Source organism: Pelobates fuscus, chromosome 11, assembly GCF_036172605.1.
Source record: "Pelobates fuscus isolate aPelFus1 chromosome 11, aPelFus1.pri, whole genome shotgun sequence".
NCBI lineage: Eukaryota > Metazoa > Chordata > Amphibia > Anura > Pelobatidae > Pelobates > Pelobates fuscus.
In genome coordinates, this window is record NC_086327.1 from 139,639,697 (window position 1) to 139,653,510 (window position 13,814).

The window sequence follows — 13,814 nt, forward strand, 5'->3', positions numbered from 1 at the left end:
TTAGAAATAAAATATTCTAATAAGCATGATGCTGTTAATGGAGGATCCCTGGGAATGGCTCTCCAGCTGGGAGAGTGCTTTTCCTTCTCCATGTAAAGGGCTTGATATTGACCTTCTGTTAGAAGTACCAGAGCTCTCATACCATACTGTGCTCCAGGAAAGCCTTTCACAGCCTCCCACTGGCTGACATGGAGGTCCAGATGTGGTCATTCCAGCCAGGAGTCCCATTGAGTCCTTTGAGAGCTGCTGGATCCATACTGTACCTCCACCTCTCATAGTCTGCTGGAATTGCAGAGAGCTGGGAGGAGCAGGGCTGGGGAGCTTGCCATGTGCTGAATGCTGTACACTGGATTTTTTTCCTCTTTCTTAGCACACAGGGATTGGTGGCTGCTATAACAGAGTCAAGGCAAGACCATCCACTTTTGGACTTTTTCCTTCTCCCTGCCCTTCTACAAAGAACCAGAGCAGGACTCTGCAGGTCTGTGGAGAGGGACCTGGGAAGTGACACTTAATGACCCAGGGATAGGATGCACTTGGTTTGAGGCTTGCCACATGGAGGCAATTATATTCCTTGCATTCCAGCTCTGTGATTCTTCCCCCATACAAGGCTGACTGCAATCCCTGCAAGAACTCCTCAATGCACTGGGAGGCACTTAAACTGAGTCCCAACTCCAAAGCTCAGGACCTGTCTTGGACTAATGAATAAAAATGCCAAGTTTCCTCATTTCCTTCCTGGGTGAGTGCATTTTTTTGTTGCTATTAAGTTTCAGTGTATTTTTAAGAAGTAACAGAATTCCATAAATAAATATATATTTTTGTGTGATTGTAATTAAAGCCCCAGGTACTCGGGTATTTAAAGAGAAAGCCCCCAAACCTTGAGATCAGCCCCTTAGTAACTGGAATGGGATGTTTAGAGAACAATAGATTGATGCAGTTTGTTAAGGACACCAGAATTGTATGATGTCCTCATTGCAATTTGTTGGGTTAAAGTTAAAATCTAATTTAGGGAGCTCTTCCCTCTTGACAAACTAGGGGCAATGATTGAGGGTAAAAAGGTGGCTCTGGGGGAAAGGAATTCATTTCTGAACAGTCATTCTTCAGCTTAATAATAATAAAAAAAAATCCATTGTTTGCCTAGAACAGGCGCCTTGAGAAGCACATATTAGAAACAGATGTTGAGGAGGGAGGGATGGAGAGAACTGCATGATTTAGGAGAGAATGGCAAAAGTGACTTAACCAGAGGGTCTGGAGAATGAAAGCGGTGAATAGGGAGAAAGCCTTAATGCGAGGGGTTACATTTCTTACAATCCATAGGCAATGCTGTCTTCTTTGTGTTTGGCACTATAAGCCCCCCATGGTGTGACATTGGATATTCACCGTTTAACCTTTTGAGTGCTAGACAGGTTCACAAGTGATTACATCATAGTACCGTAATATCATTTTACATTTTTTTTTGCTATTATTTTATATTTTAGAAAAAAATGCACAATGGAACGCCAGTTAGAATGTACATTTTTATATCCTAAAGAAAACAGAAAATCCAGTCAGTTGCCCCTCAGGGCAATGTCATGGAGATCTGATTTTAGGGTAGCCCAGTAAAGGATGATTTTAGTGAATTGAGGAAGTGTCGCCCATCGAGTAAAGTACTGTCACTCTGAAATATCAAGTTGATCTCGTATTACCTGTGAAAGTACAGTAAAGTGTCGATAACAGTAAAAAATCAATCGCTTTTGTATTTCTGGGGTCTCACCCTCAAGCACGATTTGCAAATATTCAGTAAATGATAGAAAATAATGACATTTTTAAGGCGTTTGTTGAGGTTCGCTGGAAGGGCGTAAATCCCCCTGTGATGTGAGTGTATTTGCATTTGAAATAAATTCAGAGCAGATCTCATTTAGATGTGTATCGGCGAGGGACGTGGTTGTAGCCCGGTGTGTGTATGTGTAAGCCATTCTTTGTGTGTTCTTGCCTTGCCTGTCTCCATCAGATGAGTGGAGGGGGATGGTGATACCAGCGTTCACAATATTTATGAGATGAGTTCACTAAAAACCCCACGCTCAATGTAATGGGCTGGTTTCTAATAAAAATTTAAAAATTTGAAAGGATGAGGTTTTCTTCTCTCTTTTTTTAGAACAGTAATTAACTTTGCTGTCATTGAAATGGTATGAAGGAGGCTGCAAATCCAGATGTGGAGGAGAAACAAAAATATAGCAAACCCAAAACTTCTTACCCACCAGCCACTTGGATGGGACCGGATTTACAGCTCGGTGCCCATGGTTGTGGCATAGGCTATTTTTTTTTTTTTTTTAAATAGGGGTTATTCACGAAACTCTGAATTGCTTTAAGTTGTGGACTGATTCGCAAGAATTTGGACAATTATCTCAATTGGAAGAGTTTATTTTTTTTCTGAACTGATATTTTTGGCCTGAAATTTGCGTCAGTTCTGAAATAAACACAACTTACTGCTTCGCGAATAAATCCCCATGTTACTGCTAAACTGCGTTTATGCAACCGAATCATTGTTTGTTTTTTGTTTTGACCACAAAAGATACAAGATATAAAATATCGAATCTCATGCAGTGGTAGGTAACCCATGGCACTCCAGCTGTGGAGGAATGGACGTTTGGTTCGCTACAGCTGGCGTGTCAAAGGTTAGCCGTATTGGTTTACACATTGAATGTTACATCCTATTACTTTCACTAAGAGTGTCATTTACTTGTAATTGCTGCTACCAAGGGACATCTGTGCTCATCACATGATCTTCCTGACAGAGCCATCATCATGTTAACTAGATATTTGTTTATTTTTTGTGTAAGCACGATGTGAGCATATTTATATAATGCGTACATCCTGCATGGCGGGCGATTAAACTTCCAACAGATCTGTTACAAATAAATTCTCGCTGGTCGATAGCAAATCTGTTTTCCACTGGATGAACTAATCTCTCGCCTTCCCGTTTAGTTACTTTTTCACCTGACTAATTAAGCTCCTCTGCATTCTTTCCATCCAGAGTCTGATCAGAGAGACAGAGTTACTTTGAGAAATCAGTTTGCATTAACAGATGTTTAGCAAAATGGACCAACCTAACGCAGGATCGCAAGTTTCCGTACTAAGTTGTGTCGCACTAACAGGTCTGCAGTTCTCTGGTTCGGACTTGGAAATATGTTAGCTAAGTTGGGAATTGTGGAGAATTGATAAAACAATTGCAAATGAATATTAGTATTGTTTGAAAATCTGTCAACGTGTTGTTATCAGTGAGATGGTGCAGAGGATAATGCTCCAGCTGCAGTGTCACAGAGTTACTTGCTGGTTTGATTCCAATGTCCATAATATGAGTACTATTAAGTTTGCTAATAACATCTGGAGAATAATAATGATTTCCCTCCATGTGATCAACCTCTGTGACCCTCCCACCGCGCTGCCATTATGCACTTTTACTCCAATAATGCAGCTGTACATGATGTCACGACTCACTGGGAGTTGTTTTTCAGCTATTATTTCAGTTATTTTATAATGTATGTATTTATAAAACAATGATTGCACCATACCTTCAGCAGCACTATATTAAATTAAAGGGACATTATAGGCACGGAAACAACTTTATCGTAATTAAGTAGTTTTGGTGTATAGATCATGCCAAAGAAGTTTCACTGCTCAATTCTTTGCAATTTAGGAGTTAAATCACTTTGTTTATGCAGCCCCAGTCACACCTCCCTGCATGTGACTTACACAGCCTCCTAAACACTTCCTGCAAAGTGAGATCTAATGTTCGAACTTCCATTATTGCACATTCTGTTTAATTTAGAATGTCTTATCTTCTGCTCTGCTAATAGCTTGCTAGACCCTGCAGGAGCCTCCTGTAAGTAATTCAAGTTTAATTTACAGAGCAGGAGATTAAAACTTTTAAAGTAAGTAACATCTAATTGAAAATGGAACCATTTATTTTTTGCAGACTGTGTCTGTCACAGCCAGAGGAGGTGTGACTAGGGCTACATAAACAGAAACAAAAGTAAATAACTCCTAAATGGCAGAGAATTGATAAGTGAAAGTTCAGAGACACGATCTATGCACCAACACCGCTTCATTAAGCTAACATTGTTTTTGTGAGAGTTTTTCTCTGCCATGTAGGAGTTAAATCACTTGTTTCTGTTTATGCAGCCCTAGCCAAACCTCCCCTGGCTCTGACTGACACAGCCTGCATGAAAAAAAAACTGGTTTCAATTTCAATCAAATGTTAACATGCAGAGCAGGAGAAAGAAATTCTATATTTAACAGAATGTGCAATAAAGGAAGTATAAACATTAGATGACTCTCTACAGGAAGTGTTTAGGAAGGCTGTGCAAGTCGCATGCAGGGAGGTGTGCCTAGGGCTGCATAAACAAAGTGATTTAACCCCTAGATGGCAGAGAATTGAGCAGTGAGACTCCAGGGGCATGTTCTATACACCAAAACGGCTGCATTATGCTAAAGGTGTTTTGGTCACTTTAGTGTCCCTTTAAGTCAGTTTTAGTTTTGGGGAGAGCACATCTTTATAATGCATTAAAAACAATTCAGCCCGCAAAATGCCTTTAAGCTTCATTTAAATATAAATAATAAAAATGCTCTTACCACAAGAGAGCTTCCAGAAACTGTACAGTGTGATGTATTCTCCCAGAATTCCATGTGTGCTCCTGCACAGTCTGATGTATTCTCCCAGAATTCCATGTGTACTCCTGCACAGTCTGGCATATTCTCCCAGAATTCCATGTGTACTCCTGCACAGTCTGGCAAATTCTCCCAGAATTCCATGACAACTCTTCTTTTCCAATACGTCACAGAGGTTCGTAATTTATAAAAACACAAAAAGAATATTTGCGACATGCAGTAAAACACATTCCCTACTAATGGCTATTTCTACCGAATCTAAAGTTGTTTGTGGGAACGTGAATTCCCATAAGGTCTAGGTAGGGGAATTATTGTGTCTGTCTGAGGACTTTATGCCTCCTTAGAGGAAATACTGTTGCTTTGCTAAAACCATGAATATAGTACATTTATGACCTTTTTACAATCTCTATTTAATTCTGGTGCGCGTAGTGTTCCTTTAACTACTCCTTTGAGGTGCTGTACAGAAACTCTGCTCACTTTGACCCATGTAGACATTTATACTGCGTGGAAGGATTCTGTGTATTTACAATCCCACTGCATAAGGCAGAGGGCTTAACTGGAGTGTTGGCAGAAATGTCGTTTTTCAGGAAGGCGAGGAACAGCACAGGAGCAGACATTTAGGGGAATGTGTCCTGCAGTGTTTAATACAGTCAGAATGCTGCATGAAAGGACACACACAGTTTTTTTTTTTTTGTCAAATTGCAACATTGCAGTTATGGTGCCCAGAGTGTTCCCATAATTACTCATTTTTCTTACTTTTTTTTTCTGAATACTTTTTTTTAAACTTGTCCCCAGTTTCTTTTATGTTTGATTTGCTGCAAGGGTTAAGGTTGGATGTTACGTTTTATTAAAGGAACGCAGTTAATCTTCGAGATGCTTTTAGTTTGGTCTGGTTTGATTCAGGGGTGAGGCCTGTCTTCTAAGAGTTTGCACAACGTTTTGTATTCCTTTTATCCTCATTGAAACAATATTGAGCTCAGCTGTGCCTCTGGACTGAGGATTGGCCCAGACACATTCTTGTTTCATTACATTTCCTCCCCCCACTCAAAAGATCAACAGCCGATCTGGTCAGCCAACGAAAACTCCAATGGGAAGAAAAACACCTGTGTAAGCAACCTACCCTGTCCATGTGGAGCGCTCAGAACGGGGAAGAATTTTACTAATAAATAAAAAGTCAAAGTGAATTTCAAATTCAAGGTAAAACTGCTCAAACTGGAAAAATTCTCTAAATGAGCTATATCTCCAGTTTGACTATTTTGGCCTTAAATGTTAAATTCACTTAAAATTGTCACTTTTTCTGCTAGCAAATACATGCTCTTGCAGGGTCGTGTGGTCTAATTAAGGGAACACTATAGTGCCAGGAAAACAAACATGTATTCCTGGCACTATAGTGGTAAAATGACTGAGGGTCCCACTCCCTCTTTACTTTAAAAAAGGTGATTTTAATTACCCTTATTCCTATACCGCACCGGTCTCGTTGCGGCTGGCCCCGCCTCTGTGGCTGAGATCATCAGATTTGACGATCTCAGCAATCCAATGCATTTGGAGGCTTTTGCGCATTGATGCATCCAATCAGCATCTCCTCATAGAGATGCATTGCATCGATGTAGAACGTTCAGCTGACCATCAGTGCTGCACACTGTGCAGACCTGACCCAGGAAGCGCCTCTAGTAGACATCTACTGCCTTTTCTCTGAAAAGGTTGTGTTTACATTAAAAAGCCTACACGGACATGCTAAAGGCAGCAGAACTTCATTAAGCTGTATACTATACATTAGGCTGCAGTTGTTCTGGTGATTATAGGGTCCTTTTATTAACTGCATTGTGTGGCTTGCAGTGATTTAAACATGCTTCTTACCCCGGCAAAACACTGCTGCCTGAATTGCTTCTTCTAAACGCGCACATGACGGCAATTATTTTCCTGTGTCCTCTGCCTGGCCTTGATCTTCATCATGATGGACATTATGGTGCAAACTGAGGAATTTTGTGTTGATTAATAGTTTTTTTTAGCCATCACCCAATAGTGACCTTTTGTCTTCATTTTTATCAGGCTTATCGGAACTTTCGCCAAGATGGTAGTAGCTGGTGTGTCTATCTAATAAAGTGTTACATCCCAATATACTCACCGAAACTGGTGTTTATTTAAAGCAGGGTTTGGTAAAGTCGTGACCTAGGAGGAAATTATTCTAAAACCATTACTGCTTAATCTTCCAAGACAGGTTGGCTTCTGTACGGCTCCTTCTGCGATTTAAAGGGGAACTATTAATTTGGGAACTGTATATTTCTTATTATGTTACTTATCTCATATATCTAGTTAATACGCGCTTGTGATGTGTAAAGAGTAGACTTAATGTAAAAACCTGCGCTGCTACATTCACCTGTATGCTGGCGCTGAGTGCCTCCATCTTGTCTCCCTGTCAATCTCTATTTGAAATTCTGCCCTTTCTGTCATTAAACATATTTTATGGGGGAAAAACACAAACAATGAGGGAGATTTATCAAAACGTTATAGAAATGGTTTAAATGTAGTATCTTTATTTCTCTTTAATTCCACCCCCTATTTTGTGTCATTATTTCGCCAATTGTGATTTTCCTGCGTCTATTCCATGTTGAGTCTGCATTTACTCTCTATGTCGTGTAGGGAACCTTCTCCGGTGACGTTGTCTTGTCTGTATTTGCTGTGAGTTATCTGTAAATTCTGTGCTATGTGGCACCTTCCCATGAATCCATCCACAGTGACAATTAAGAGAGATCAGGAGCTAACAAGCGCAGAACGAATCCAGTGAATTTTCCATTATTATTCACCCGTGAAAACAGACGTGTAAGCAAGCGCCAAAAGTAAAGTAGCGTAGAAAAAAATAAACTAAAACAGACCACTTTTATGACAGCAAAAGTGACAGAAAAAAATTATGCATTTCTATGCCCTGATAAAAACTGAGCAAAAATAAGACACTTGAGGCACAAAAAATAAAAATAAATAGAATGCTTGCTAAATCTTTAAAGGGTTTTTCCAATCACTACAACCACTTCAGTGATTAGTGTTTTGTAAGTGGTCATGGTGCTTGAATCCTGTATATGCAATGTTTCACTAAGAGCATACTGAGTGTATCCCCTCTGCTGCCGTAGGTGTAACTCCACTTCCGGAAGCTTAAACGAACACTACAGTCACCAAAACAACTTTATCTTAATGAAGCAGTTTTGGTGTATAGATCATGCCATTGCAATCTCACTGCTCAATTCTCTGCCATTTAGGATTTAAATAACTTTGTTTATGCAGCCCTAGTCACACCTCCCTGCATGTCACTATATAGCCTTCCTAAATTCTTCCTGTAAAGAGTTATCTAATGTTTATACTTCCTTTATTGCAGATTCTGTTTAATTTAGAATTTCTTATCTCCTGCTCTGTAAACAGCTTTCTACGCCTTGCAGAAGCCTCTGGTATGTAATTTACAGTTCAATTTACAAAGCAGGAGATAAAAACGTCTAAAGCGGGTTAACATGTGATTTAAATTTATTTCATTTTTAACATGGAGGTGTGTTAGTCACAGCCAGCGGAGGGATGGCTCGGACTGCATAAACAGGAACAAAAGTTATCTAACTCCTAACTGACAGTGAATTAAGCAGTGAAACTTCAGGGACATGATCTGTACACCAAAATAGCTTCATTGAGCTAACGTTGTTTTGGTGACTAAAGTGTCCCTTTAAAGTAGATGTCAATAGCCAACTTGGAACATGAGTTCCAGGCTGGCTAATGTCCATTCTGTGCATATATTCCTATTAATGTACAGAATGTAATTAATAGTGTTCAGTTTCTGCAGCGCTGCTTAAGATAGATGTCATTCACCCAGGACCAAAGGAGTCTGGGTAGACGCCGGGGACACGGGTAAGGGGGCAAACTGTTACAGCGGTCTGTAGTGGTTATGGTGGTTAAATATAGATTATAACAAAAACCGAAGTAAAAGAGACGTGTGCTGAAGTAAAGGAGAAGTCCTATTTTCATTACTTGTCTGTGAGCCACTTTATAAATATATAATATTCAACTGCACAAAACTGGCAACGAGGATGGGATTAGCCAGATCAAATTCCTCCATGTGTCCCAGAGAAGCCATGCTGGATATATTTGTAGTTAGTAGATTTCACTATAGAGAGAAAGCTTTAGACAGATGTTTGGTGGCCTAAAATAGATGACGTTATTGAGAAGTGGGTAAAGAATTGTGTACCATGTCAATCCACTTGTCATGCTCCACCTAAAGCGTCAGTACATCCTTGGGAAGTGACTAGGTCACCTTGGTCCCGTTTACACATAGATTTTGCTGGCCCTTTACACGGACAGATGTTTTTTTTAGTTGTTAATTCGTTTTCAAAATGGTTAGAAGTTGTTCCAGTTACATCTGTTACCTCAGCCACAGTCATAAAGATTCTAAGGAGGCTGTTTGCTACTCATGGGTTGCCGGATACAATTGTGACTGATAATGGAACACAATTTACCTCATCAGAATTCAAAACTTTCTTATTTGACATGTTACGATTGCACCAGTTCACCCATCATCAAATGGTCAAGCTGAGCATATGGTTCAGACCATCAAAGACTCATTAAAGAGAATTATTGAACTAGATTGGAATTGTAGACTTGCAAATTTCCTTCTGCAACAACATGTGACACCTTGCTCAAGTACTGGTAGTATTCCAGAGCTCCATATGAACCGGTGTCTTAAAACTTGTCTGGATCGTTTACATCCTGATTTGACATCTGAGTTACAAGAGAAGCGAGAATTGCAATTCAATAAGAACTATAATGCTTCTACTGTGTGAGTATTTGCACCTGATAATGCTGTCTATGTCAGGAACTATGTTTCTGGGCCTAAATGGATACCTGCAAAAGTACTTGTGGCCACAGGACCTTTGTCATACAAAGTACAAATTCCTGATGGTAGAATATTACGAAGGCATGTTGATCAGATCCAGGAACGGAGTGATGAGATTGTGTCTGTTGTCGGTCCCAGTCATACCGGGTTTTCTGTGATGCCGGGTGATGGTGAACCACTGGATGATACAGGTATCAGTTCTCCAGCAGTTGATGTTGCAGAACCAGTTCCTCGCGGTTGATCTGACAGAGCACAGGAAGAAGGGATGGGCACAACTGAATATTTTGTTCTTGGGCGCCCAAGAAGAAATATCCCCCTCTCAGTTATCTCAAATACTTTGAGGTCTAGGGGGGAGGAGTGTTATGCAGTCCATGCTCCAGGAGCTGCCTGCATTGTGAATTTATACACTTGTTTTACTGTTTGCGCTAGTGTCTCGTGTGTTATACTCTTACTGGTGTGTGTTGAACTAAAGAAGTCCTATTTCCACTACTTGTCTGCAAGCCACTTTATAAATATATAACATTCAAATACACAAAACAGAGCTTTTTTTCATTGTTTTATTAATTTGCGTAATTTACAGCGAAATGACCATTCCCTTTTAAGTCCTACACAATGCCTCACAGGATCCATATAGATCTTCACGCACAGGAAGGTGCAGAGTACAATTTGTGGGATTTCAAATCAGCAATTGTTTAGATCAATTTCTCTTTATTTGCTAAAGTAAGAATTCAAAGTGAATTTCATATTCACGGCCAAAATAGCCGACTGAAAATATTCTCCACGCCAGCTTTGTCTCTGGGTAGGCTACTTTGCTCTTACATTTGAAAGTTGCTTTGAAATCCCGATGATACTCACCGTAGTGAATAACCCGGATTGTGATTTTTGAACAGCGTTTTTCATGTTCCTGTGTGTGATGTTGCTGCTACTAGCCAACATAAGACAACATTCAATCTGCTTGAACATAACAAATATGTACAGTCAATGAGTGTGAACACTCCGCCTCGGTTACATTGTATCTGATTATTGATAGACAGAGCAGAACGTCACAAAACATCAATGGCAGCAAACCGAGCAAAACCAAGTTCAGGTTCCAACAGGATTACAGAGAGTTAGTCTACGGTGTTTGTTTGTGCCCTATTATTTACTTACAGGGACCATGCTGTCACACGTCTGGTTTTAATCTCCGATCCAAGCATACAACACAACTTTACTTCCTCTTCAAACCACTCCTGGCACTGTGTGCGGGGAGACAGGGGACCTCCTTACTCCATAAGCTTATAGCTGCAGTTATAATACACTGTGTGCGGGGAGACAGGGGACCTCCTTACACCATAACCTTATAGCTGCAGTTATAATACACTGTGTGTGGGAGACAGGGGACCTCCTTACACCATAACCTTATAGCTGCAGTTATAATACACTGTGTGCTGGGGGACAGGGGGCCTCCTTACACCATAACCTTATAGCTGCAGTTATAATGCACTGTGTGCGGGGAGACAAGGACAGGGGACCTCCTTACACCATAACCTTATATCTGCAGTTATAATACACTGTGTGCGGGGAGACGGGGGAGCTCCTTACACCATAACCTTATAGCTGCAGTTATAATACACTGTGTGCGGGGAGACAGGGGACCTCCTTACACCATAACCTTATAGCTGCAGTTATAATACACTGTGTGCGGGGAGACAGGGGACCTCCTTACACCATAACCTTATAGCTGCAGTTATAATACACTGTGTGCGGGGAGACAGGGGACCTCCTTACATCATAACCTTGTAGCTGCAGTTATAATACACTGTGTGCAGGGAGACAGGGAACCTCCTTACACCATAACCTTATAGCTGCAGTTATAATACACTGTGTGCAGGAAGACAGGGGACCTTGTTACACCATAACCTTATAGCTGCAGTTATAATACACTGTGTGCGGGGAGACAGGGGGCCTCCTTACACCATAACCTTATAGCTGCAGTTATAATACACTGTGTGCAGGGAGACAGGGAACCTCCTTACACCATAACCTTATAGCTGCAGTTATAATACACTGTGTGCGGGGAGACAAGGACAGGGGACCTCCTTACACAATAACCTTATAGCTGCAGTTATAATACACTGTGTGCTGGGGGACAGGGGACCCCCTTACACCATAACCTTATAGCTGCAGTTATAATACACTGTGTGCAGGGAGACAGGGGACCTCCTTACACCATAACCTTATAGCTGCAGTTATAATACACTGTGTGCGGGGAGACAGGGGGCCTCCTTACACCATAACCTTATAGCTGCAGTTATAATACACTGTGTGCGGGGAGACAGGGGGCCTCCTTACTCCATAACCTTATAGTTGCAGTTATAATACACTGTGTGCGGGGAGACAGGGGACCTCCTTACTCCATAACCTTATAGCTGCAATTATAATACACTGTGTGCAGGGAGACAGAGGATCTCCTTACACCATAACCTTATAGCTGCAGTTATAATACACTGTGTGCGGGGAGACAGGGGATCTCCTTACACCATAACCTTATAGCTGCAGTTATAATACACTGTGTGCGGGGAGACAGGGGACCTCCTTACACCATAACCTTATAGCTGCAGTTATAATACACTGTGTGCGGGGAGACAGGGGACCTCCTTACACCATAACCTTATAGCTGCAGTTATAATACACTGTGTGCGGGGAGACAGGGACCTCTTTACACCATAACCTTATCGCTGCAATTATAATACACTGTGTGCAGGGAGACAGAGGATCTCCTTACACCATAACCTTATAGCTGCAGTTATAATACACTGTGTGCGGGGAGACAGGGGATCTCCTTACACCATAACCTTATAGCTGCAGTTATAATACACTGTGTGCGGGGAGACAGGGGACCTCCTTACACCATAACCTTATAGCTGCAGTTATAATACACTGTGTGCAGGGGAGACAGGGGATCTCTTTACACCATAACCTTATAGCTGCAGTTATAATACCCTGTGTGCAGGGGAGACAGGGGATCTCTTTACACCATAACCTTATAGCTGCAGTTATAATACACTGTGTGCGGGGAGACAGGGGACCTCCTTACACCATAACCTTATAGCTGCAGTTATAATACACTGTGTGCGGGGAGGCAGGGAACCTCCTTACACCATAACCTCATAGCTGCAGTTATAATACACTGTGTGCGGGGAGACAGGGAACCTCCTTACGCCATAACCTTATAGCTGCAGTTATAATACACTGTGTGCGGTGAGACAGGGGTCCTCCTCCTTACACCATAACCTTATAGCTGCAGTTATAATACACTGTGTGCGGGGAGACAGGGGACCTCCTTACGCCATAACCTTATAGCTGCAGTTATAATGCACTGTGTGCGGGGAGACAGGGAACCTCCTTACGCCATAACCTTATAGCTGCAGTTATAATGCACTGTGTGCGGGGAGACAGGGGACTTCCTTACACCATAACCTTATAGCTGCAGTTATAATACACTGTGTGCGGGGAGACATGGGGACTTCCTTATAGTTGCTGTTCTATTGTTTTACAGTAACGTCACACATCCATTGTGTAGATGAAGAACACAATAAACGTTTCATGGATTTTCCATTAACAAGGCAACTGAATCTGACCACATGAGTTCCATAAATTAATTTTATTGATTTTTTTTTTCTCATACAAACGCTTATCCATTGGGATATTGTGTTATAAATTGTTCATCGGTGACTCAATCTCATCTTTCATTCACCTTGATTTCTGTAACTGGTGCCGTTACTTGGCCGGGAATGTGCCAACACCAGTTGCTATAAAGACGGATTGGTCTTTAAAACGGTGCAGCCAGCCGGGCGGGTGCTATGTTCCTAGGATGTCACGTCATTATTTACAGAATACGCAGGACTCTTTGTTTATATCACTCTTAATTGCCATTTATAGGAACTATTCTCCATGCTGCTTAGTAAAACACGGACGGAAAAAAGCCAGGGGTTGTCCTGCCTTTGGAATTTAGCAAGACATGCGTTTAAATAATCAGATACTTGCACTGAATAATTCATTTAAAACTGGCTGCTGTACAATGACTGTATAATAATATCTGTATCGTATATGCATATACATTATTGTCAGTGATTGCACACCACTGTGTATGTTAAAGTCAATTAACTGCGCGGCTTTGTCCCTAAGGCAATGTTTAGAAGTGAGCAGAGTAGATTGCGTTTTGCATGTTTTTTTTGTGCTTGGAGTTAGTTTGTTAAATCAGGCCCATTATTTATCTTTTTATTTTAACATTCTGTTTATTACATTTTTCTGTCATTACACTAAT

At 41.1% G+C, this 13,814-nt stretch overlaps 1 protein-coding gene across 1 annotated transcript in view; it reads left to right on the forward strand.

The window, feature by feature from the left end:
- The first annotated feature begins 274 nt into the window (after positions 1-274).
- CLMP (CXADR like membrane protein) overlaps positions 275-13,814 on the forward strand; it is a 66,929-nt gene continuing 53,389 nt past the window's right edge. The window contains exon 1 of the mRNA XM_063436508.1: positions 275-736. Coding sequence (XP_063292578.1) covers positions 709-736 — 28 coding nt within the window. The 5' untranslated portion in view covers positions 275-708. The remainder of the gene's footprint in view (positions 737-13,814) is intronic.